We start from the raw sequence: 23,065 nt of genomic DNA, 5'->3' as shown, positions 1-23,065 counted from the left end.
TTACAGAGTGCCTAGCACTTCTATAATACTGTTTTAATTTATACATTGGACTTATAAAATCATTGCAAGAAAGGCTCTTCTAAATCGTCTCTGACAAATTCACCATACAGGTTAAAAGAGTCAACAATCCTCTCATACACACTACTGAGTACCTATTGTACACAATTGCTCTGGATATGAGAATATTCTGTGATTCCCTTTGCAATATAATAATGTGGAATGGAAAAATCTGTCCACTTAACTGAGGAAATTAATTCAAGTAATGAACAGTCATTCACTGGTGAACAATCTAATCAGTGATAGCTTTGTACCACGGTTGAGCCCACCTGACTACTTGTTAGTCTTTTAGCGAGCAATTTTTTATTAAGTTTCTAACAAAATACCCTGGACATTATGAATAATCCACAGACATCATCAAAGAAGATGTTGCCTTTCTCAGAAAATGTCAAATTTATAAACATTCCAGGGAAGAAACACAAAGACACCTTGGCTGTTAAAGAAAAGGCAGTGTCTGTCCTTCAACTTTACTCTGCACCAGAAGTTAAACCTGAAGTTTAAATATTAGTATTAATAAGCTAGAAGAGAACAAAACCAATTCTAATTTGTTTTACAAGGGATTCACTTAATAATAGCTGCAATTAACCTCCTGGCAGACAGACTGCTTATGACTTTTCAAGAGTGCTGGTTATTAGAATTTTTATTGAAGTCAGTTTTAGCCAATTAAAACTTTCCATGTTCTCAAACCCCAGATGCCAGTTTCTGCAACAGGGAATTTAGGTCATCCAACCATACACAACAGTCCTGAAAAACATTTCAGGTTTCACACTAACAAATACACTTCCTTCCTTTATCATCTCTCTCACGGCATTTTCCTTCATTTCAAAGACCCCTTACAAGTTTGATTCCTTGATCATGTTAAGACAATTTTCTCATCAATCCATTACCTTGCACACTCAGTTCACATGAAGATGTTTCTGTTATGCAATGATCTCATCCACCTGGAGTTTGCTTTATCAGCATTTTCAGAACGTGAGCCTTACAGTACTTGTCAACCATTCAGCCAAAATTACAAAATTGTTCAGATTTCAAGGGATATCTTTTGAGTAGATGTCTCTTTACTAAATTAGCATATATATTTGCATACTTAATGCCAAACATCTATTATACTTCTGCTTTCAATATATTAAGTCTTGTAAAAAAAAATTACAGCTCTGCAAATATCAATTCCTGATTACAGAAAGAAGAAAATTCAGGAGAGGTAAATTGTAAATTTTAATGACGTAAATTTGTAAATTTTAATGATGCTAGCTGACTATAGCCACCTTAAATCTTTCAGACATGTAACAATATACAAACCTGGTGGGGTGATGAGAGTTCTTTTATGTTCTTTACACCATCCAACAGGATGAATATGTGGGCTAGCTGCCTCACACCTGGAGGAAGGGGAGAAAAAAAGGGCCTGAAAATACAGCTCTTCAGACATCCTATTATGCTTACAAACCAAGACCTACAAGAGAGACTTAAATTCCAAACAACTCACAACACCTTCAATTTAAACTGCAAACATAACCTGAAGACACAAACACATCTAACACAGACTTGTTACCACCCATACAAGCATAAGTCTTAATTTATAATTTTGCTGGAACATCAAGAAAATCAAGTCCTTGAAATTAGTAGTAGATCTCTTTTGAGAAGCAATGATGCTGTTCACAAGCCAACATTCTTGGTAGAATCATGTTGGCTAGTTGCAAGAACACCATATCCCATCAAAGAGAGATGGAGTCTTGCAATGCCAAGACCAAAATTTGAAACTAAAAATTTAAAGATCTTGATTAATGGTCCATGTTGCACCTGGAGGCAGAGGAGGAAATCATATATAACTAAAACACATTGCTAATAGCAAGAAAAATTCAAAACTGGATTCTGAGTGGCTAAAATGGAGCTATAAACATGTTACTGTAACCCAGCAGCACATAAGCAAAGTAAGTCTGAGAAAAACTGAAAAAAAAACCAAACCAAAAACCCAAACCAAAACAAAAAAAAAAAAACCCGAAAAACCAACAAAACAAGCATTTTAGGCCCCAAGCTACACAAAAGAATTAGTGATCCAAGACTGCAAACTGCTCTTAAGAAACAGAACAAACTCTTTTACTCAGTTAACAACTTCCCATATTTTTTGTAAAGTGCATCCTATTTTGCACTACTGCTGTTGCCTGTGGCATGCCAAAAGAGCCACAGAAGACTAGCAGAGGCAGGGTGAGCTACATGTGCTGGCACGTGTCTCAAGCAGTGAGAGATCACTCTCATTGTGCTCACTGGGTCAGTTACATTGTGCACAGAGGAAATCAGAAGTGAGTGCTGGCTATCAAATCTTATAAAAACAAACAAGAGACACACACTGTAAAGAAACTGATCTAAAAGCAGACAAGAGAAAACCTGTTTAAGTCTTCTGTAATATTAAATTTTTATTATGCATAGAACTACATATCCTTATTACATATTAGGATATTATTTCATAACATATCACATTTTGCACAATAAAACACAGTGTATATAATATACAATGTATATACCACAATGATTATATTAGTACTCAATATTATTAGTAAAGGCAAAAAGTAAGACTGATCTACAGGAAAAGTAAAAAGCTATCAGACTCTGCTGTGAAACATGCACCATCCCTAGGTGTGCATTGGTACTTACTGATGGTTTTTGAGTTGGCTGAACAACTAACAGTGCTTTTTTAATGAAATGCATTGTATTTATGTAGCCAGAATGACTAAGAAACATGCTGCTGACACAAAAGACCAGCATCACTCTGCATGGCACTGCAACACACGGTGCAAACACTGTTTGCCTCTATTTAGTTAAAAACTCCATATTATAACCATGTAATACCTATGTAGATCCACCCTTAATGACCTCACTTCTCTTAGAATCCTGCCCCACCTAATTTCTTCTTTAGTTAAATAAACTCAGTACCACAGTGCACTACCTCTCTCCTCCACTATTTCCTGTCCCTAAAGGTGTTTCAATAGCTGGCATTAAATATTTCCAGCTATGCCTCCTCTCTCTTCTGGAGAGCCCCACCAGCATTTCCATCTCTCCAGTGGCCACGAGCTCAGTGTCCTACTCACTGCAAGGACCCAACAAAGCCAAAAACTGAAGCCTGAGTAAGTTGAAGCAGCTAAGGCCTTCATTCCCAGCTCCCCAGGGAGAGATCAAGAAACCAACCTTAAGCAGCCAAGCAATAGTCTAGACTGAAACACTGTGTCCCCCTCCTGTGTTTTCCAAACACTTCTAAATACTTAATGAGAAAAGAAGACAAACAGAGAGCAGTCATGCATGAAGACACATACTTCATATAATAATCACTGAGCAAAACACCAAAACACTCATGATTTAGTTTCTATTTAATCCCTCTCTGAAGTCAATGTCTCCATCATTAGGCTGGAGAATAACAAGTATTCTTGCCACTTTACCTCAACCCGAGTTAATGCAAAATACCAAACAGTGTAGGGCTGCTTTCTCTGAGTGTTATAAAATAATTATTATCTGTATCTACCCAGAAAGTATTAGCATGCTGGAAGTTCAAATTAATTAGGTTCCCTTAATTAATATACTTCTAAAATATCACATGCTGATAATGTGCAATACCCAAAAGGGTGCAATGAGCCATGCAGGAGAGAAGAAGAAACTAAAGGTAAACTATGCAGGCACTCCATAGTCTTAAGATTCAAAACACCAGGTCTGCAGATCTGGGACATAAACATACTTTAGGGATTGCAGAAGGAAACACAGCACAGAAAAGATTGTCGACTGGACCCTGGGCAATACTATATTGCAGTTTTGAACCTTCCCTATGTAAAAGAAAAATGAAGGAAACACCATAATTGAAATACATGGAGTAATTTTTTTTTTTTAATCTGAGAACTATTTTACATGGTGTCTAAAATTTGGTATGGATAAACTTCAACAATAGAAATGCAGGCTGGCTGCTCCAGAACATGGTCTCACAAGCACTCCTCTAGCCTTCTACCTAAACAGAGTGAAGCACTAATGATGAAAAATACTGGCCAACATAACATCATTATCTTGTGGCTATATATATGAAACAATTCTGCTAGTATTTCTTTGTAATGATGCCAATCAGATAATTTCAAGCAGATAAAACCTACTCTAGATAGACTCTGTAATGGCTCTGACAATAGCCAAGGATTTTAACTCAGTTCATGAATACCAACTTTTTGTCCTTCTACAATATATAAAGCTTTATTGTATGTATTTAATATTTATAGTATGACACCATACTCTCTAAATCGCTGAACTTGCCATCAATAAAAGGAAGCAAAGGAAGCAAGAGTCCTTTTGTGATAATTTAGCACTGTTAAAACTCAGCACCTGACTCCTAGAAATGTTTTGCCTCCAAAAAATAAGAAAAAAACCCCAGTGAGTCATTCATGCCTCCCCTGGCCTCTTCCTTTCTCTTTACAGTAACTCTGAAGAGAAGTTAACCAGAATATGGGGCAGCACTCCTCTCTTCGATCCCTCTCACACTGGGAGTTCTACATGTACGAGATATACTTCTGCACTGAAAAAACATATTCTCTTACTTCCTAAAAGGTTTTGAAGTAAAGTTCACAAACAATTTTCAAAACTCTCCCAAGTTAAATTTGGGAACCAGTCCCATGCTCAGGATCACTATGGTATTATCAGGATTATACTTAAAATAATCAAGCAGATGTGTAAAATCACTAATCAGGGCAAACCTCCTAAATGCATTTGGTTTGGTTTGATTTCTCAAGCATAGTCTGAACACACATTTTAATAAAACTCTGAAAAGTGAAGGCCACTGCACACACTTTTTGCCTTGAAGATTCAAGAAGAAGCAAATGACCAAGGAATGTTGCAATGAAAGATGCATTCCTGGAAGATGCTCTGACATTACAGTGAGCATGGAACACAAAGCAACCTGTGATTCAATAGCATTGCAAAACAGCACTATGAAACATCTGCAGACTTTGATTTGCTTTAAAAGAAAAACCCAGACATTACAGATAAGCCTATGAGCAGCTTCTGCAACTGCAATGGACTGGGGAAAAACAAAGATCCCTGTTCCAGCAAACTCAGATCACACAGTCCATCTTCACCTACTGATTTCACACAGGCTTTTAGCTTCTAACAGTTAATTTAACAATAGAAAGTAGAGATCAGTAAAAGTCACACACAATTTAAAGTAAAACTATTATGCTTTAATGTGTGTTATTTAATGGATATGTATCTAGTTTGGAAGAACAACAATAGACTAAGCCTTAAGAGTTGTCAACTGGAATGTTAAAGGCTATGCTGACCTTTCACAATCAATTTGCCACATCCCACAGCTTTCTATTTCCTTTGTTCCAAAACAGAAGGCAGATCATCCAGCTCACATGCTTCATAAAGCACGATGATCCATGAATTGTGAGGATGCTTACTAGGCCAAAAAAGGTTACCAACACTAGCAAGAGCTGAAGGATTATGCACCTCCAAACCTACCTACCCCTGGGCCACAGCAGAGCACCAACACCACCTTCTGCTGAGCAGTAGAGACGTGACAAATGCATGCTCGACTAATAAAACAAGATTACAATGCCCACACAATTCATGTCACTTGTGAACCATTCTTCTGTGGGAGAACATGCAGTCAGAAAAAGAAATCTAATATCCGTACTGGAAACTGAAGCTAATCTAGAAAGCTGAAGTGGAGCCAAAAGCAGCAGAGTGCACCAGCTGAACCTGTAAGAGAGCCACACAGAGGGACAGAACAAGTGACAGCTTGCTGAGTTGTGGACATCTTAACTACAGAGAAAAACATCAAAGCAGGGAAGAGCTACATGATGTAAATGGGCAGGAAATAGCTCTGCAATAAGGAAAACCAAGGCAGCTGACAACGTGATTCCCTGGTGTGTGCACCACTTTGCCTCCTTAGCTCACAAAAGGAGGGCACATCCCAGTGGGGGAGACACACATGGAAGACAACCTAATATTCTTCTACTGATCACTTTCACCTGTCCTGCTAATTTTTCCCAAAAATCTGTTTCACATATACAGCTCATCCCAACTAGATCAAGAGAGATGGATGATAATGCTTGCTGCTGAAAAAGTTAATACTCAATTATTTCAGCAAAATATTTTCTTAAATAGGTCTCCACATCTGGACAGATTTTTTAATTAAATGGTCACCATTGTCCTTACAATAAGTGTATGTGTTATAATAATTTTCTATTTTGAAATGATTTCTGATTTTCCCTTTTGAGAAACAAACCTTTTAATATTTTGATATTCACTTTAATAAGTGCATATACAGTCTGTAATGAAAAAGTTATCTATCAAAAACCATTCATACACACATGCCCCATACACCCATAAATAATAATGTGATCTCAAGAATGCTACTTATACAAGTTCTTGATTGTGACATGTCAGTCATCCAACAGAGAAAAAAAAAAAAGAAATAAAAACATAAAAACTATCCTGCAGCCCCATCTAGTGCATAATTGAGAATACTTCATCACTGACAAGTATAAAGCTGGTACAATTTTAGGTCAGGGCTTCTCAAAATGTAATCCAGGAGGTTTTGGCATGCATCCAGAGGTGGTATAGCACTACCATAAAACATTATCATATTTTCTATTTAAAGTCTGATAAGAAAGCTGCACAGTGATTCACAGGAAACTTAGGGTCAGATATCTGGCTCATTATCCATCTAAACAGTTAAACGCATGCACTGTGACTCATGCTTCTTTAAGATTATCTTCTTTTTGACGTAATATTACCCCTCCAAAAAGACAGTTCCTTTCAAAGAGAGAGTGGAACAAAGTTAATTATCTCAAAAATGAAACTAGCAGAGTGCAGCTTTTAAAGACTTGGCTGCTAGGAAAGTAGTAAATACAGATGGACAACAGGGCTGGGCTCTTACTTAGTCTCATGACAAAGCCCAGTCTGTTCCAAAAGTCATACAGATCAAAAAATGGTTCCAAAAATCAAAAGCTATTTTATTTTCACAGCAGGCTTCAGAAATCATTTTTCTATGCAAGACAGACAGGAACAGAGCAGTGAGTGGCACACGGACCACTGTATTTTAACACACTCCTGGTAAGATGATCCCAAAATCTGCCTGTACAGCCTTCTCTGCAGGGGAACTTCAGACCAAGCCAAGGATGAGGGAGTGCACCCAGAGCCCTCTGACGCAGCAAGTCTGGGATGCAGTATGTGCAGCACAGCCATTGCACCACTTCTCCTGTGGGCAAACAGCAACAAGCTGGCCCAGCTTCACCTCTTTCATGAGCTCTGGCTGTGTTCCAATTTGGTCACAAAAAAATTAGGAAGGTGAGGCAACATCGATCTGTGTGTAAGCAAAACAGAGGAATATAGGATGCACCTGTAGTTAATTCATAGTTCTGACATACCAAAAGATTCCCAATTCCATTTCCAGGTTCCGACAATGGTAAGAAAATTGAGAAGTCCCACTGAACAAGAATGCTTTCAAAGCAGTATTATGTTTTATCAAAAGAGACGGAACAGATGGAAAGGACCTGGAGGCTTATGTTGTATAGGTCAAACTTCTCCTTCATTAAGTCAAATCTTGAATTTGACAATTTTGTTCACTTTTGTTCCATCTAAAAGCCACCATCAAAGGAAAATTTAATAGGAATTATAATACACTGAAAGTAGCATGACCATACATTAAAAAGCTGTTGTAATGACTAATTCTAGCCAGGGTACTTACTTTCAACCAAAAATACATTTTCTAATGCTCAGAAAGAAAATATCTTCTTCTGAGGAAGAGTATCTTCAGGCTGAAAGCTTGGAGCTAAAAACCCTTAGGCAATCATAATGGGTTTCTGATGCCTGAAGTCACAATATCAGTCAACTTTCTTTTAGGTATACAAAAATAGGAAAGGTTTTTTTTTAACCTCACTGAGAAAGTTCAGCCTACTCCAAATAAAACACAAAACACACACAGAGAAAAGAGGCACTTGCTTGAAAATAACCAACATACACAAAATAAGTCATTTCACCTTCATTATTATTCTGAGATTGAAACTTACATGCAGGCACAAGGAAACTCCGAGGTTCAGTTCTGGGTAATCTCAAAAAACCTTTTTGTTTTTAGTTAGAGACAGCAGTTGGTAGACATGAAATATATGCACCTAAGATATTTTAAGGCCCTTACAAACCTGATATCTAAAATTAAAAATGTGAGTGGGATGCATTCAGGTTACATTTTCAGGCTCTCTTTTGGTCAGACGCTCCACTGCTATTTTCATTTGCCGCTCTTTTCTCTCATTTTCTTTCTTTCTCTACTCATTATTCTCAATGCAATGCTGAGAGGTAGACCACATTACTGAGAATTTAATTTCCATGTACAGTACTTCCAGAAGCATCTTCTTCCTGCTTCCAGAAAGGTATTTCACAATTTCACCAAAAGAACAAAACTTAAGCTTGACCTCAGTGTAAACACAACTCCAATGATTTCTGAAAACCTATAGATAAACCTATAAGCTTTCCACTTCAAATTTTCTCCATCCTTTAGGAGGGTTTTATGTCATGTATTCTACATATAAAATTCAGGAAAACCACTTCAGGATACTATAACTAATACTATAAATGTAAATCTTGGTTATGTACTTGAAAACTACTTCTCCCTCCTCTGAAAAGACCGGTGGACAAAGTTCCTGTTGACATTGGAATATTAACAAGTCTGAAATTCAGTATATGCCTGCTATATAGACTGCAGTATTTTAGAAAGATGCCTATGCTACCTCTGAACAAACTATGGGTTATATTCAACACACAAAACTGTGTTTTCCCTAAAAGCTTTGCCTAACTGCCATTTTAATTATTAATTACATAGCTATTATTAGTGAGCAGTCAAATGCTAAGATATTCAGACTAAGTTTCCCCAGTCCCCAGTTTCCTGATGCTTTGTAGAGAAAATACATGGTTTGTGTTACTTCTTCATGGAAATAATTGCTAATCTTTCTTGTCTTTGACTCATATGGTCTATTATCTTAATATTCAGTTCTTGACTTCACTCAACTGACTGTTCACTACTGCTTGAATAATTCAGTTCTACTTCAGTTTATTTGTCACATTGGCCACAAAATTATTATTTCAAGAGATGCACTCACAAAGTTTTGAAGTTACTTTTATAGTTTTGTGACACTCTTATTGATGGGGTGCCAAAGTTGTCATCAAATACAGATGAAGAAATTTTTCTTAATTTATTTTATAGGCTCAGCTACACAATTAAGTTGCCACTGCCAAACCCTGGCCATAAAGGGAATCCACAACAATGCTCTCTACCTGTTCTGCAGTAACTTACTCTCCAAAGACTGCAGGGTAAACTACATTGCTCCAAATGATCTGTCAAATGAAGATCCAAGTGCAAATACAAACCTGCATTGTAACAGCCTAAATCTCCTTCAGCATCTTTATGCTCCTAGTACATCCTGCTCCATCCACTGACTTTCCTAAAGATACACACAGCCCCTCCACCATAAAACACGCAGAAAGGTCACCTCTAACACAGGTCAGGATAGCAGGATCTCAGTTTCCACTGGAATATAGAACACAGAGGACTAAAACCAGGTTTTGCCACTATCCTGATGCTTTACAGAACATGACTACAGTTTGGTTTAAACATAAATGGATCAAGAACTTTATGAATACATGCAGCCCTTTGTTCAATTTACAATTATAAGTAAAACTAACTCCAACTACACTTAGTTTCATTATCATGATGTCTATTCTCCACTGAAGAGATCAGCCTCAGAGATAATACGTAATTGAAACCCATCCACAACTCCAGATGCAGCAGCACACACGAACACTTATTTAGCACAACCTTGGCATTTTTTATGTGCAACTTGACATGGGAAAATTAATTCCTCCCATCTGCCACTGAGACCTACTTTGGTGGCCATACTTAAAAATCCAGCAAAAGTCGGTATGGTAACTGTATCACCAGTCTGGAAAGTATCACAGAAAGCAGCACTTAAAGCGAACACATTTCTGATACATCTCACTAGGATACAAAACAAAAACATCATACCAGTAGTCATAACTCTCATCCCAGTTGTCAAAGTGAACCAGAAAACGATTGTCCACCATGTCTGTTACCGTGGCAACACAAATGAAAGTCGGGTTCTTCTTGTCTACAGCTTCCAGCTTCATCCCCACTCGAAATCCCGACGGAATCACTGTCTACATAGAGGAAGACATTTAACTGAAGATAAATATAAATCCAGAAATCTCCCCATTGTCCACAATCAATATATTCATGCCATTTCCAAATTTCCCAATTAACTGTCCCAACAGAGTTGCAGCAGGCTATTTAGCTGACATGAGAGATGCTCAAACACAAAGACTTCTGGTTAATGAAAGGAAAAAAATCCTAAATATGCTGCTAAAATGAAATGTGTTAGTTTTAGCTGTCTTAGATACTCTCTCTGAAAGACCATTCTTGTTCCACAAGATTATGGTGCAAGACGCAGTACAAATAACAAATCTTTAATTTAAGAATGCATCAGAAGTTTAAACAGATCAGTAGAAGAGTAATGAACTGGAACTGCAGAGGTTAGCTGTGCAGTGGAGGATGTTAGAATGTTATTCATTTTGCTGTAAACACTTTTGTTTTAAATTTCAGACTCAAGTCTGCCATCACTGAAATGTGCTATGAGTCTCTACCACACACAAGCATGCTCACAACTACACCATTAGTAACAAGTGAGTACTTACAGCATTCTGGTTTTCAAACAGTGATTTAGGAGCAGCTTGAGCCCTGCATGCCTTTAAGTAGGAGGGCCAGCTGAATTCTTCTTCCTTATATCCTAAATGAGGGTTGTAAAAGAAGGGCAAGAAATTATGGGCATGAGACACACGTATCAGTAAGAGACAAATTTTATACTTTTATCTTCTTCCCTTTGAATGAACGTCTCCAAGAAGCACAGCCTAAAAGTCATCTCTTTGTCTCTCCCAAAGAAAATCTCATCTTAGCACCACCTGTCTGCCTTACAGGTACCAACTCATTTCCCTTTGTGGGTCTCACTGACATGCACACAGTGTTCTCCAGCTGCTTTTCAGTCTGTTGCTTTTACTTCAGAATCAGAAAAAGACCTACAGATCCCAAAGTTCTTCCCACTATGCCAGTCAGTCCAAGAAAACAAATATCCCTCCTCCTCCAGACTTCACCGTATTACATCATCAGGCTATCACTAACACAGCATCATCACTACTAGCTTTAAAACAACCCCCCTAGGTTATACCAAAACAGTTACTTACACTACCAGTGCCTTAGGACCCCTTCTCAATTTACAGTATAAACTGTCCCCTGCAAGGACATTATACATTTTTTATTCTGTGTATACAACACTTGAAAAGAAATCCGTATTTCTGTTAATGTTTGGGGGAAAAAAATCCAAATAATTCAAAATATATTGAACTGCATAAAATAATCTTCAAAATGTAGTTCTAATCTAAAAAACAATGCTAGGAGTTGGAAGCAAATAGATTTCCTCCTTCATTTCTCTGTTATGTAACAGTTGCAGAAACATCTCTTTTAGTCAATACGTTACAACCCAGTAAAGACCAAAACCACAACAAATTTCAGTGAGTGACTGCCTTTACTGAAATGTGTCACCTCTTAACTACTTGAAGTATTACTCAAATATGCCAGAGACAATTGCTTTGTTTAATCTTCCCATATTATAACCTTCTCATATTCTCATATTATCCCAGGAACCACAAGTTTAAAACCTTCACCTCCTCTGCATAGGGCTTTATCACTTTTCATTTCAAACAGTAGTCAACATAAATTAACCTACAAGTCCAAACAAAAATACTTTTCTTATCCTCCAGTTCTCTGTTGTCTTGACACATTACAGCTGTGCATCAAGCTTTGAAACCATTTTATGTTGTATGTATATTATATTTCAAATGTATATCTTTTATATTTCAAATGCTGTATCATTTGAAACCATTTTTAAAGCAATACAGTATTGAGGCTTTTTATTTTTGCTTTATAATTCTAGAGAGTATTCAAACCTAAGTCCAAGCTCACAGCAGACAATAAAAAACTCCCACCTACCGCATGAGCGAAGGGATCAGTTACTGGGACTAGGACAAAGCCCATGGAAAAAAAAAATAGTTTTAGTAGGCTATGAAACAGTTTCTGGGCAGTGTGAGTCTTCCTGTCACCAAATGAGAAAGGGAGATCTTAAGCTCCTAACTCATCTCTCATAACAAGACCAAAGGTCAATTTGATTTATTCACTGCAGATATAGATGGGTTGTAGGAATGTGCCCCAGTCAATGCAGTTTTTACATGCATATATACACATGTACATCCATTCTCTTGCTGCAGATTTTGCCTGTGTGAGATAGAAAAGTGGCCTCTTCTACACAAAATGAATAGTGTCCTGAGCACCATCTTTTTTAATTTCTGTGAAATCTAGTTTGATTTTACCTCTTAGCTCTCCTATATCTGCTAGAAGCCCAGCAACAGCTGCCTGTGCTGCTGTGGGGGTGGGAGACATCCCATCACAAGACCTGTCCTGCCCAGCAGCACTAAGAGATACCCATCCTTTCCATTTTAATAAACATGGATAGAAATACATTTCAGAAAACATCTAGAATGGTATTCTCCCTGTCTCATGCCCCTCACTCCCCACCCCCTGCCCCCCCAAGTCAGACCACCAGGTTCCAAATTGCTTAGGGTTTATACCATGAAGGTCATAAATTTATATTTTAGCTGGAAAATTGAAGGCTACTAACACAAACCTTTGAGTTCTTGTCTGGGGTGCTATTTTATATAAATACTGTGTCCTATGTTGTAACTCTCATTTGCTTTAGCATCTGTAAAATTTGCAATGGGCACTACAGAAATCATTATTAAAATGTCATAACACAACAAAATAAACCAATCTGCCCAATCCAATTAAAATAGAACCTACAACTGGCATATTATCCTTCCCCTTGGAAAAGCAGAACCCCACAAAGTTCTTCCAGGGGCGATCATTCATGGTTAACAAAAGCTTTCTAAACCAGGCATGTAAGATGTAAAAGGTGACAAATCTTTGTCATAGACACAAAACTTACTAACCACACTGTAATACATCAGGAAGGCTGTAACTGGGAACTACCCATTTGCTATATACAAGTTATTCCATCAGCAAAGGCCAACCTTCTAAGAAATGCTTATTTATGTTCAAGGATTGGCTATTTCTACACAGCCAGTTATGCAGAACTGTGTACCAAGACAAGTAGCACTCTATAGCCAGAGTGGAGCTTGCAGAGCACTCAGAAGAGCAGCTCATGCCCCTCAAAGCTCACACAAAGAAATGCCATCCTCTCACACACTGGCAGGCCCCCTGCCCCTACACTTCCAGTGGCTTTACTGTCACTTTTCTACACCTGAGCCCTTACATCTACAGTTTTATAATTCTCTGCAAGCACATCCTCTTGAATCTGTGCACTCCTCATTTTCCAGCCCTTCTAAATCACATTATACCACCCTGACTGTGTATGCCAAAATGGCACACTCATTTATTTCTCACTTTTCAGACTTCAGGACTTACTCCCTTCATCCCCACATACTCCCTCCATATTCCAAAAGGACCACATTAATCTATTTTTCATAGTACAGTTCAGTGCAGATGCCCTCCAATTGCCAAAAGAAGTTACATAATGTGAAATGGAAGTAAATTATGCAAGTAAATTGCACACATTTCAATACCTGTATATCATTTACATAATCCATGTACAAATTACACTTTCAGGCTTGCAATCTGACTTTTTTTTTCCCTATCGATCTGTTCATTCCTCTTTTTGTCTCTATTTCAGACTTAGCCTTTGTGGAAATAGCACAGTCTTTATGAGTCTGTACCAACATTTGTACAATAACAGTGATCACTATGCAGTAGCAAAAATGTCCTAAGACCTTCCACTAAAGGATCCTCAGCTGCCTGTGAGACCTCAGTTTAAGTATTTAATATGTCACCAGTATGCTGCCATTTTCCTTGCAATAAGCTGGGGTCTAGGCTTGCTGCTTAGTTGTTTTTTTTCCCTAATGCCTTATGGTTGACTCTTATGGCCCATTTTGTTTTCTTGGTTTCTCAGAATTTCCACTGAATAAAAGGGGCATGCTTTTGAACCTGAAATTTTAGGCAAGATATGTATTTAATTTGCCATTTTCAAATACTCTTGACTAAACAAACTAAAACATTTCTGCCAAAAAAAAAAATTACAGCATTACACAAGTACTCTCAATCTCAGAACTGTGTAAGCAAACTAAAACATTTCTGCCAAAAAAAATTACAGCATTACACAGGTACTCTCAGAACTGTGTAAAACACAGAGATTAAAACTAAGCAATACCTTTAGGTGGATGAAGCTTGTGACCTGTTTTTTCACACCATCCAACAGGATGAATGTCTGAAGAATCAGCATTCACCCAGAAATCGTAACAATCTGGGTATCCATCAAAATGTAGTCTTATTCTGTAGCCACAAACCTAAAAGCAAGAATTGACAACATACAACACTAAGACCTTTGCCCTATACATAACCACTTCCATTCAATATTATGTATAATTACTGTATGTTTTCAGTCAGCTTTTTACTTCTGCCCAATCCAGCACTGGATTAATAAATTCATTTGATAAAAATGAGAGAATTAAAAGGCAAAGCTATTCTCAGTCTGAGTGCCTCCTCTTCTGGTCAAAAGAATCTAACTAAAAGCTGGCTATTGCCAGTAGTATTCTAAAACTTGACAATGGTTCAACCCACCATCAAAGTAAAACATAAGCCCCACAGAAGAGCATGAATACATCTGATACAACCGAGGACAAAGTGCAGATAATGAGGTTCTCAAGCTATCCTGATTAACTGATATGCAAGGGAGCAGTGAACAATAAGTATGTTCAAAAGGCTCTCCAGAGAGATACTGAAAACTGTTTAAGTAAAGACGAGAAGTCAGTGGAGGTATTCCCCAGAACTTCATTATTCCATGAAGTAATAAGTCAACCACTGAGAAGAGAAGAAAAACAGGACACGAGACTGTCTCTGTGTGGAAGGTGTCCACATCTCCCTGAGTGCCAAATGCCATAAATTTACTGCAGCCATCAGTGAAAAATCTCAACATCAACCCTATTTTATATTTAATTTGTACTCTGACATAACTTCCAGTTTCCCCATTTTAATTCACAAATGAAATCCAAAAACCCATTAAAACTGTGCAAAAATTAAAGTCAGATATGTATAAAAGATATTCAAAATATGCCTGAGAAGCAGGTTCTCTATTGAAAGCAAAGAAGCTGTTCATCAGAAAAACTATTTCATGAACCACAGCAAAAAGAAAAACTGGGTTTATATTTTATGTTAACTTGCACAGGTTGCCAATACAGGCAGTTTCTGTGGCAATCAGCATGAAAAAGTTATAGCACAACAGCAACATGAGAGACTTTTAGCTATTTGTATCAGTGAATGGAGCAACTGCAAATACTATCAAACTCTATAAAACTGCTGTGTATCAGTTGTCATGTTTGTTTTCTATTTATTTTTCCTTTTAAATACAAACTACAGGATTACAGATAAAACCACATATTATCCAACTAGTCTAACACTGTTTTCTGTAGCTGCATATGTTAAATATATGTATTGCTGCATTGATACTGGATATATTCTTTACATGCCTATCAGGCAGAAATAATACACCGTTCTTAATTTAAAAACCATCTTCCTACATATAGTTTCTGTCTGCCTGCTAGGGTTAGTGAGGGCTAACCCAGCACTGTGGCTGCTTGCTTACCTCAGCCACTGTGAGAACACAGTAGATTGACTGGTGCTCAGGATCCACACCCTCCAGCTTCATCCCTACCTTGAATCCATTCTTGTTGTATGGGAAAGACTGATACTGAAATGGAAAAGAACAGTTTCAATACTTCTGAGAGTACACCAGAGAAAGACACAATGTCTTTATAAGGAATAGAACAATCATTATTTATTATTCATGATTCTGAAGGAACTAATAAATCACTTTATGTTCTGCATTTTCAAAAACTTGGAGAGGAAAAGGGAAATTGATGATTGTTTGAAAAACATAATGATTTGAAACTTGAGAGTATGTAAGAAAATTAGGAAGAATTAGCAAAAGAGTCAAGGGAAAGATGACACCATTTGTCTTCAACTTTTTTCACTAATTGACAGTAAAATATCTTAGCAATTTAATTATTCAATTTTCAGCCTGTACAGTGACACCTTCCTGGTGGACATAATTCCTATAATAATCACAACAATGACTCTGTTTTGCCTTTTTGGTTCCACATCTCAGACCATGAAAGATGAATTGAAAGGCAGAAATACTGAACACTGTTTGTATGTAGAGATGGCCTATTTGCTGTCCTTTATATGCTGAGTCCACACTATGTAGTTTTCCAGAAGAATTTCTACAACACAGGAACATGACTACCCTTACATCACATTACAATGGACCCAGAAGAATATCTGTCAAAAAACAGAAAGTGAAAATGAGACTAAGCAGGATGGATCAACCACCTTTTCAACCAGCAGGCATCATCATCCCTCTGTTAAAGAGGACAGAAGGTAGCAGATATTAAGGTTAAATTGAAGGGAAGATCAGAAAAATAAGCAACCAAAACTGGAGACAGTTTTCCACAGGTTAGCAAATTCACAGCCAGACAGTTTTATGTTACAGGAAAAAACACAGGGAAAGTATCTTAAATGTTCCCTTTTCCTTCTGTTTCTGTCTAGGAGACACATGTTCCTGAGTCAACTGCAGTACTCTGCAGCCATAGGGAAGAGAAGGGTACCAAGGGAAATACTCAGAGAGGTATCACCTACTTGGAAGGAAGGGAAACCTTGTGAAACACAGCTTAGAAATCACTCTAAGGTCTAAGGAAATGGCAAGGACTCTCCATCATCCTGATCATTCCTAACTAAGGGTACAAAACAACACAGTGAAAAGTACTGCTTCTGAAATTGTAAAATAAAAAGAAAAAAAGAGTAATTCTCAAAATCCCAACAGAAATCAAGGATTCATGATTGGTTGTGATATTTGGTTTGGCCTTTTTTTTAACCTATCTGTTTATGTGGCTTGCTTGTTCATTTGAAAAATGGAGAAAAATTAGCTGGCCAATTCTGAGTGTTATTAAGAATTCTCTTTCTGCTACAAGCTTTAAATACTGCACACTAAATCAAGCATTATCAAGGGGCTAAAGACTTTGAAAGAAAATACTAAATTAAGATGCACTGGATAAAAAAGGTACAATGTGGAGGAAACATTGCTTAACTCCAGACTTCAGCACTGTGTACAGTGCCCTGCAAAGCCTTTGTACTGCTACAGCATTTCATGGACCTTCAGACAGGCAGAGCAATGCTTTGTAAATCTACCCTTCCACTAGGGCACTCTTTAGATTGTTTTCTTGCTAATTTTTGAACCAGTATATAGCACTATGTTCACAACTGAAGACAGTCAGGGGACTGTTGTTCTTCCACCTACAAATCTATGGATTCTGTAAACCTAAGTCCCAGTTCTCCACTTTTCTGGCTCAATAGCAACTGAAGCACCCATTAAAGACCAGCATCACATGGCATGTGTAAGCTGAAAACTAATTCCCACAGAGAAGATTTAATAGCTGAAGTATGAAGCATACAGAAAAAAATTGATGCAAGAAACAGAAAAGTAAGAACAGAATTGTCCAAAAAAAAAAAGTAACATATAGCTGAGACATGTTCACATGTTTCACCAGGTTTTGCAAGGGAAGACAACAGCACAGAAATCCTGTGGATTTGGATACAGAGCTCTCTTCCAAGCAAGAGAGGTGGCACTAATGAAAGCACTGAAATGACAAAGCATAGCAGGCAAAGGACAAGCAGGACATGATGATGTGACATCCAAACAGATGACAAGCAAAAGGAGAACAAGACAAAGTAGTATCTGATGTAGTAACAAAATATAATGTCAGCAGAAGCTGAAGAAAAGACAGGTAATATAATCAAAGCAACAAGACAAAAGATGACCTTTGTACAACCTTTCTAAATATATTTAAAGAAAATTATACGGCATGAAAAAGTGTGGGTATATATCACATTTTTTAGCTTCGGAGACTAGAAGGAATGGCTAGAACAGCAGATTTTGGAAGAGCATCTGCTTTCTGCAGTCTGATTTGACGGCATTCATCTACAGCAACAGAATTCTCTGAAAAAACAGAGAGAGATAATTGCTTTCATAATTGCTGTTGGACACAATATTGTTTTCATCATGCAGGTTTTCCCGAGAAAAGAATAAAATCTTCAAATTATTTTTGTTTATTGATTTCCTAGGAATTTCATGATCTTAGGTGGTTGACTGACTTAAATTTCAAAGGTCATACCTCCTTAAAAAGCTTAGTAGGCACTGCAATGGCCCTTTCTTCCTCCAGATAGGATGCCCAACACCATGCTTGCCTTCCTTTAGAGGGTACAGCTATAAAGAAGTATAAAACGGAAATAATTCTGTAACAGCTAATATCTCAAGGAAAAAAAATCTACAACACAAGTTAATAATATTCTTGAATTTACATTTTATGAAATGCACTCATGGTGTTGCTCAGAACTTATTTCAGAAAAAGAAGTTCTGTAGGCTGAAAGGCAGCAGGAACATGAAGGTTCCTGGTTTGTTCAGAAACAGTTCCAGCAGTTCAAACCTTGACTAGTAACAAGAAAAACCTCCTTCAGGTGACAGGAACAACTTACAAAGTCTTGCTCCAACACGTTTTTCCTATTGCTCCAAAGAAGCATTAAGATATACGATTTGCAAATGTGTAAAAAGATGAGTTCAAATCACAAAATAGCTCAGTATTTTAAGGGGTTTCTTTTTCCCCCATGTCCTTCTTTAACTGGAAAGCATTTTCAAGTGGATACTGCTCATCGTAAGTTTTTTTTTAATCAGGGTTGAAAGACTCTACTCTTTAACAGTATTCAGACTTTCTCACCTACTCCATCACTTTGTAGTTCGATGGTTTTGGGTAGAAAGGCAGTGATTTAACAGTATCTTCTGTGAGTCTTCAGAACTGTCACCAGTGCTTTATTTCCTCAGGATGTCATTAGCATATGAGAGAAACCTCCAGTTTCAGGTTTGTTCACACAGTATGAACACTTGCACAGTAATTGCAATATTGCTTACAGTCCATCTTAATAATGGTTACAGTCACACAGTTTTCAGGCCTCAAAAATAAGGCACTACCTGCACAATAGCAATAGCCAGGAACTTCAGGAACAGATGGCCATGTATGCATCTACTTTCATACACCTCTACTCTGCTCTACTGATCTCCACCTAAAATGCCTCCTCTACACAGGCAGCTTAGCATATCAGACCATAAGCTCACACTGTCAGAAGGATTCATCACAGTCCACACTCTGATTCTGGCTTGATCCACACTGTGGGCTACTCACAGGAAAAATAAATCCTTTAAGTAACAGTCTGGCTTAGCATTTTAATGATTAAAACATGAACCATAACAATAGTGATGCCAAACTCTCCTGAAGAAAGATTACAATAATGTAACCAAAAGATAATAAATTTCAGAGTGATAGTAATCACTCAACACTATTAGACCACATTAATTTTATTTGGGATTTACCCAGTTTTTATCTATTCCATTAAATAAATTAATTGTGCTTGGTTCTGAATACAAATTGGTCTTTGATACCAGTTTATACTTTTATACTGATATTTTCCCAAACAAAAATTTTTTAAAAAACCTAAGAGAAGAAATTTGCAAATCATTCTCTCAGTGGGCAGCAGTGATTTCCACAAAGCATCAGCTTTGTCCTTGTGTCTCACACACTTCTTATCTCTTCAGCCTTAGAAGCAACTGTAGAAACATTTCAGGAGTGATGCCATCTTGGGAGGGGGATCTTTCATAACATTTATTGTTGCATGTAGTTCGTCTCCTGGTGTACATCAGAGCTAACTGGTGTTCTGTGTTGATTAGTGGCCGGGCAACCTCTGTTAATGTCTCCCCATCTACCATAAGAAGCACTCTGGAGGGCAAGATGTAGGTCTGTGGTTGGTATACCACTGAGGTATAATAGCAGCTGATTCTCCCATTCTTCCTAAAACTATCTATCATACAAATAGCTTGAAAGAACAGCACTCATTTAAAATATGTTTTATTATGTTGCTTGATGCAGTATATGTCCCTTTGGATTGATTATAGCAATTATTCCTAAACAGTTCCATAAACGTGTCTATTTCCAGCACATAATGAAGATGCAAAATTGATCCCCAAGGAAACAAAAGTAAACTTTCACTGCTGCTTGATACATGTCTTTCAGCATCTGGGAACTCAATGGAGCTGATTCCCTCTAATACTGGCACTATTTAGAGGGATGAAAAGAAAAAACCTAAAATGCACATTAGTTGCATTTACACTCACCAGATTCTCCCCTATGCTGTCTTAGAATGTAATTGCTGTAAATAACACTGTCACTGTCTTTTTACAGTAATGAAAAAAAAATCAATAGGGAATATAAATTTTGTGAAACAATGCTGGCAATTCACAATAAGATATGGCTATTACCTTAAGAATTGATGGTTGAGATTTTTGTTTCATAATATAACTTACTTTGTTTCAAAACTGTTATCTCCCCTTTTCTTTTTCTCCTGGCTCTCTGTGAGACTCTCAAGATCCTTCCTTCAGGTTTGTCCTCCTAAATTAGAAAGAGAAAAAAAAATAGTACAGTAACCTCATTAGCTTAGAAGTCTAGTATGATAAAAGTTGCGATACTGAAATTTAAACTATGACTTCATTTAAATGGCTATTGACCTAGCTCTCTCCTACCTCAAACAAACATGCAGATGTCTCATAGAAGCAAAGTGAGCCATAAGTGCCAAATCACAGCAAACACAGTGAAAATGGCAGGCAGAAGGACTCTCACCACTTGGCACTCAGCCAGCCAGCCTTGCCTGAACCAGAGACCATGCAGCCTTCAGCAGACCCCACTGAGACATTGATAAATAACAGTATCTTTGGCATGTTCATGCTTCCAACATAATTTAAAAGAAAACCTCTCACAGTGTTACTCTGTTGTTGTTTCTTTTTTCAAACATACAACTGCTTTAGTAAATACAAAATGGCACTGTGATCCTTTCAATTTTTTTCACTGTTTTTGTATTAGTTTTGTGAGCAGCTGAGCAGATGAGCAGAGTAAGTACTCATCTGGGAGGGCAGATGCATGGAGATGAAGGTATCCCCTGACTTTTGCCTAGGATACTGCTATGCAGAGAGCTACAAATTCCCTCCTGACAAATCTAAGTGTCTTCATCCTTTTGACAATTCTGTAGTTGCAGAATCTACCCTTCTCCCTGAAAACTGTGTTACCCCCAGTAGTGTGACAACTATTAGGAAGAAAACACATACTACAAGAAAACAAACATTATGGGAAGGTACTGTGGAGTAAGTTTTTTCTAAAATTAAGAATAAATCCAAAAGGAAAAGAAAACAAAAGGTGCCTCAAAGCAAATTACACTGCCCGACAAAAGCAGAACAAATTTTGGGATATGATTTTTAAAGGCAAATTACACTATGAAAATCCAAAGTATTCCCTTCTTAACTGTAGTATAGCTTTCTTTGTAAATAAGTTAGTGGTCTATATTTATTTATTCATGTGCAGAATGACAAAGTAACAGGGTTGTTGGGAAATATGTACTCCTGTTTTTCCATGCTGAAGACATAGCAAGTCAACATTAGCGCCATTTTTCCTTTGAATTCTTTTTGTTCTGTTCTTAAAAAAGCAGGGAAAAGAGACCAAAACTAGCTTTTATCAATTCATTGTCAATAATTACAATTTACTGCTGAGGCATAATTAAATTGGCAAACGAAACAACTACTTATTGTGGCTCTGACAGAGTGATGAAGTCTCTCCTCTTTGTGGGCTGATGGAGACACTGACATTGCAACACAAGGCAAAACTCCCACCCAAATACTTGCAGGAATGGGTTTATGATGCATACTAACAATTTCATCTGGATTCTCCTTCTTCTCCCCATTATCCCTTGACTCTTCTCTGAGAGGTACTTTTGCTTTTCTTTTCCGAATGCCTTTAGAATCATCTTCCCCATTGCATTCCATGCTGGGATTTTCCTCCTTTGGTTCTCTATCACAGAAGTAACACAATGACACAAAGCCAATATTATTTCACTTCTCATATTCATAAAACAAGTAAAAAAGCAAGTAAATGTGTGAGTCCCATAGTATTACACCGAATATATTCTTAGAAATACTACTGAAAATTAAGTCTGTCAAAAGAATTATTCTGAGAGACACACAATAGCAACTGTAAAAGGAAAGCTGTCAGCTTATGCTGAACAAGTTTTACATGTTTTAAACAGTGTGTCTTTTTTCATGTACCATCAAGTCTCCTGGAGAAGCAAACTGTGAAATGTTTAGGACTGCAGGGCAGTTTAGAGAGAGAAAAACAAAGGTAATTGTTAAGTCTGACAAATCCAATTGGAGAAAGCTGGTATGTGACTGTACAAATTGCTAAACAAGAAATCAGAACAGAAAACTTTGATGCAATTAGCTAAAAAGAAGGAAAATGTACAAAACCATAAATGTTTAAAACTGCCATATGCAATACAGAATGGACACACTAACACAAACATGCTTTTATGATGAGATGAAATGCACTAACTGAAAAAGAGGAGCTGAGAAACTGCAGTATGCTCATGTTTTCACTCAGTGTCAACTATAAAACAGCTCTTGCACTTAATTATAACTAACTTACCACCCCAACCATCTCATTACTGATTATCTTAATTCCAATGACTGAAACAGGGTGGGAGTCTGACACTGATTCATGCATCCCATAGACTGTTTTACTGCTTGCATCTGACAGCAGAACACAGCACACTGAGTAAAAAAGACTGCCTTCAATGTCAGTGTTAGACAAAACCAAATGTTGTTAAGGCATTTACACAAAAAACAGTGAAAGAACATTACAAACCAATGGCGACACT

The 23,065-nt window shown here is 37.3% G+C and overlaps 1 protein-coding gene across 1 annotated transcript in view; it reads right to left on the bottom strand.

The window, feature by feature from the left end:
- Window positions 1-23,065, bottom strand: part of L3MBTL3 (L3MBTL histone methyl-lysine binding protein 3) — a 74,866-nt gene that overhangs the window by 26,350 nt on the left and 25,451 nt on the right. The window contains exons 5-12 of the mRNA XM_014312071.2: window positions 22,065-22,203; window positions 20,673-20,757; window positions 18,436-18,527; window positions 15,852-15,956; window positions 14,421-14,556; window positions 10,786-10,877; window positions 10,100-10,251; window positions 1,357-1,433 (exon numbers count right to left, since the gene is read on the bottom strand). Of these exons, the coding sequence (XP_014167546.2) occupies window positions 1,357-1,433; window positions 10,100-10,251; window positions 10,786-10,877; window positions 14,421-14,556; window positions 15,852-15,956; window positions 18,436-18,527; window positions 20,673-20,757; window positions 22,065-22,203 (878 nt within the window). The remainder of the gene's footprint in view (window positions 1-1,356; window positions 1,434-10,099; window positions 10,252-10,785; window positions 10,878-14,420; window positions 14,557-15,851; window positions 15,957-18,435; window positions 18,528-20,672; window positions 20,758-22,064; window positions 22,204-23,065) is intronic.

This window comes from Geospiza fortis, unplaced genomic scaffold, assembly GCF_000277835.1.
Source record: "Geospiza fortis unplaced genomic scaffold, GeoFor_1.0 scaffold98, whole genome shotgun sequence".
In the NCBI taxonomy this organism is placed as follows: domain Eukaryota; kingdom Metazoa; phylum Chordata; class Aves; order Passeriformes; family Thraupidae; genus Geospiza; species Geospiza fortis.
Note: the sequence above shows the minus strand (reverse complement) of the source record. Positions and strands in the feature narration are given on the sequence as shown.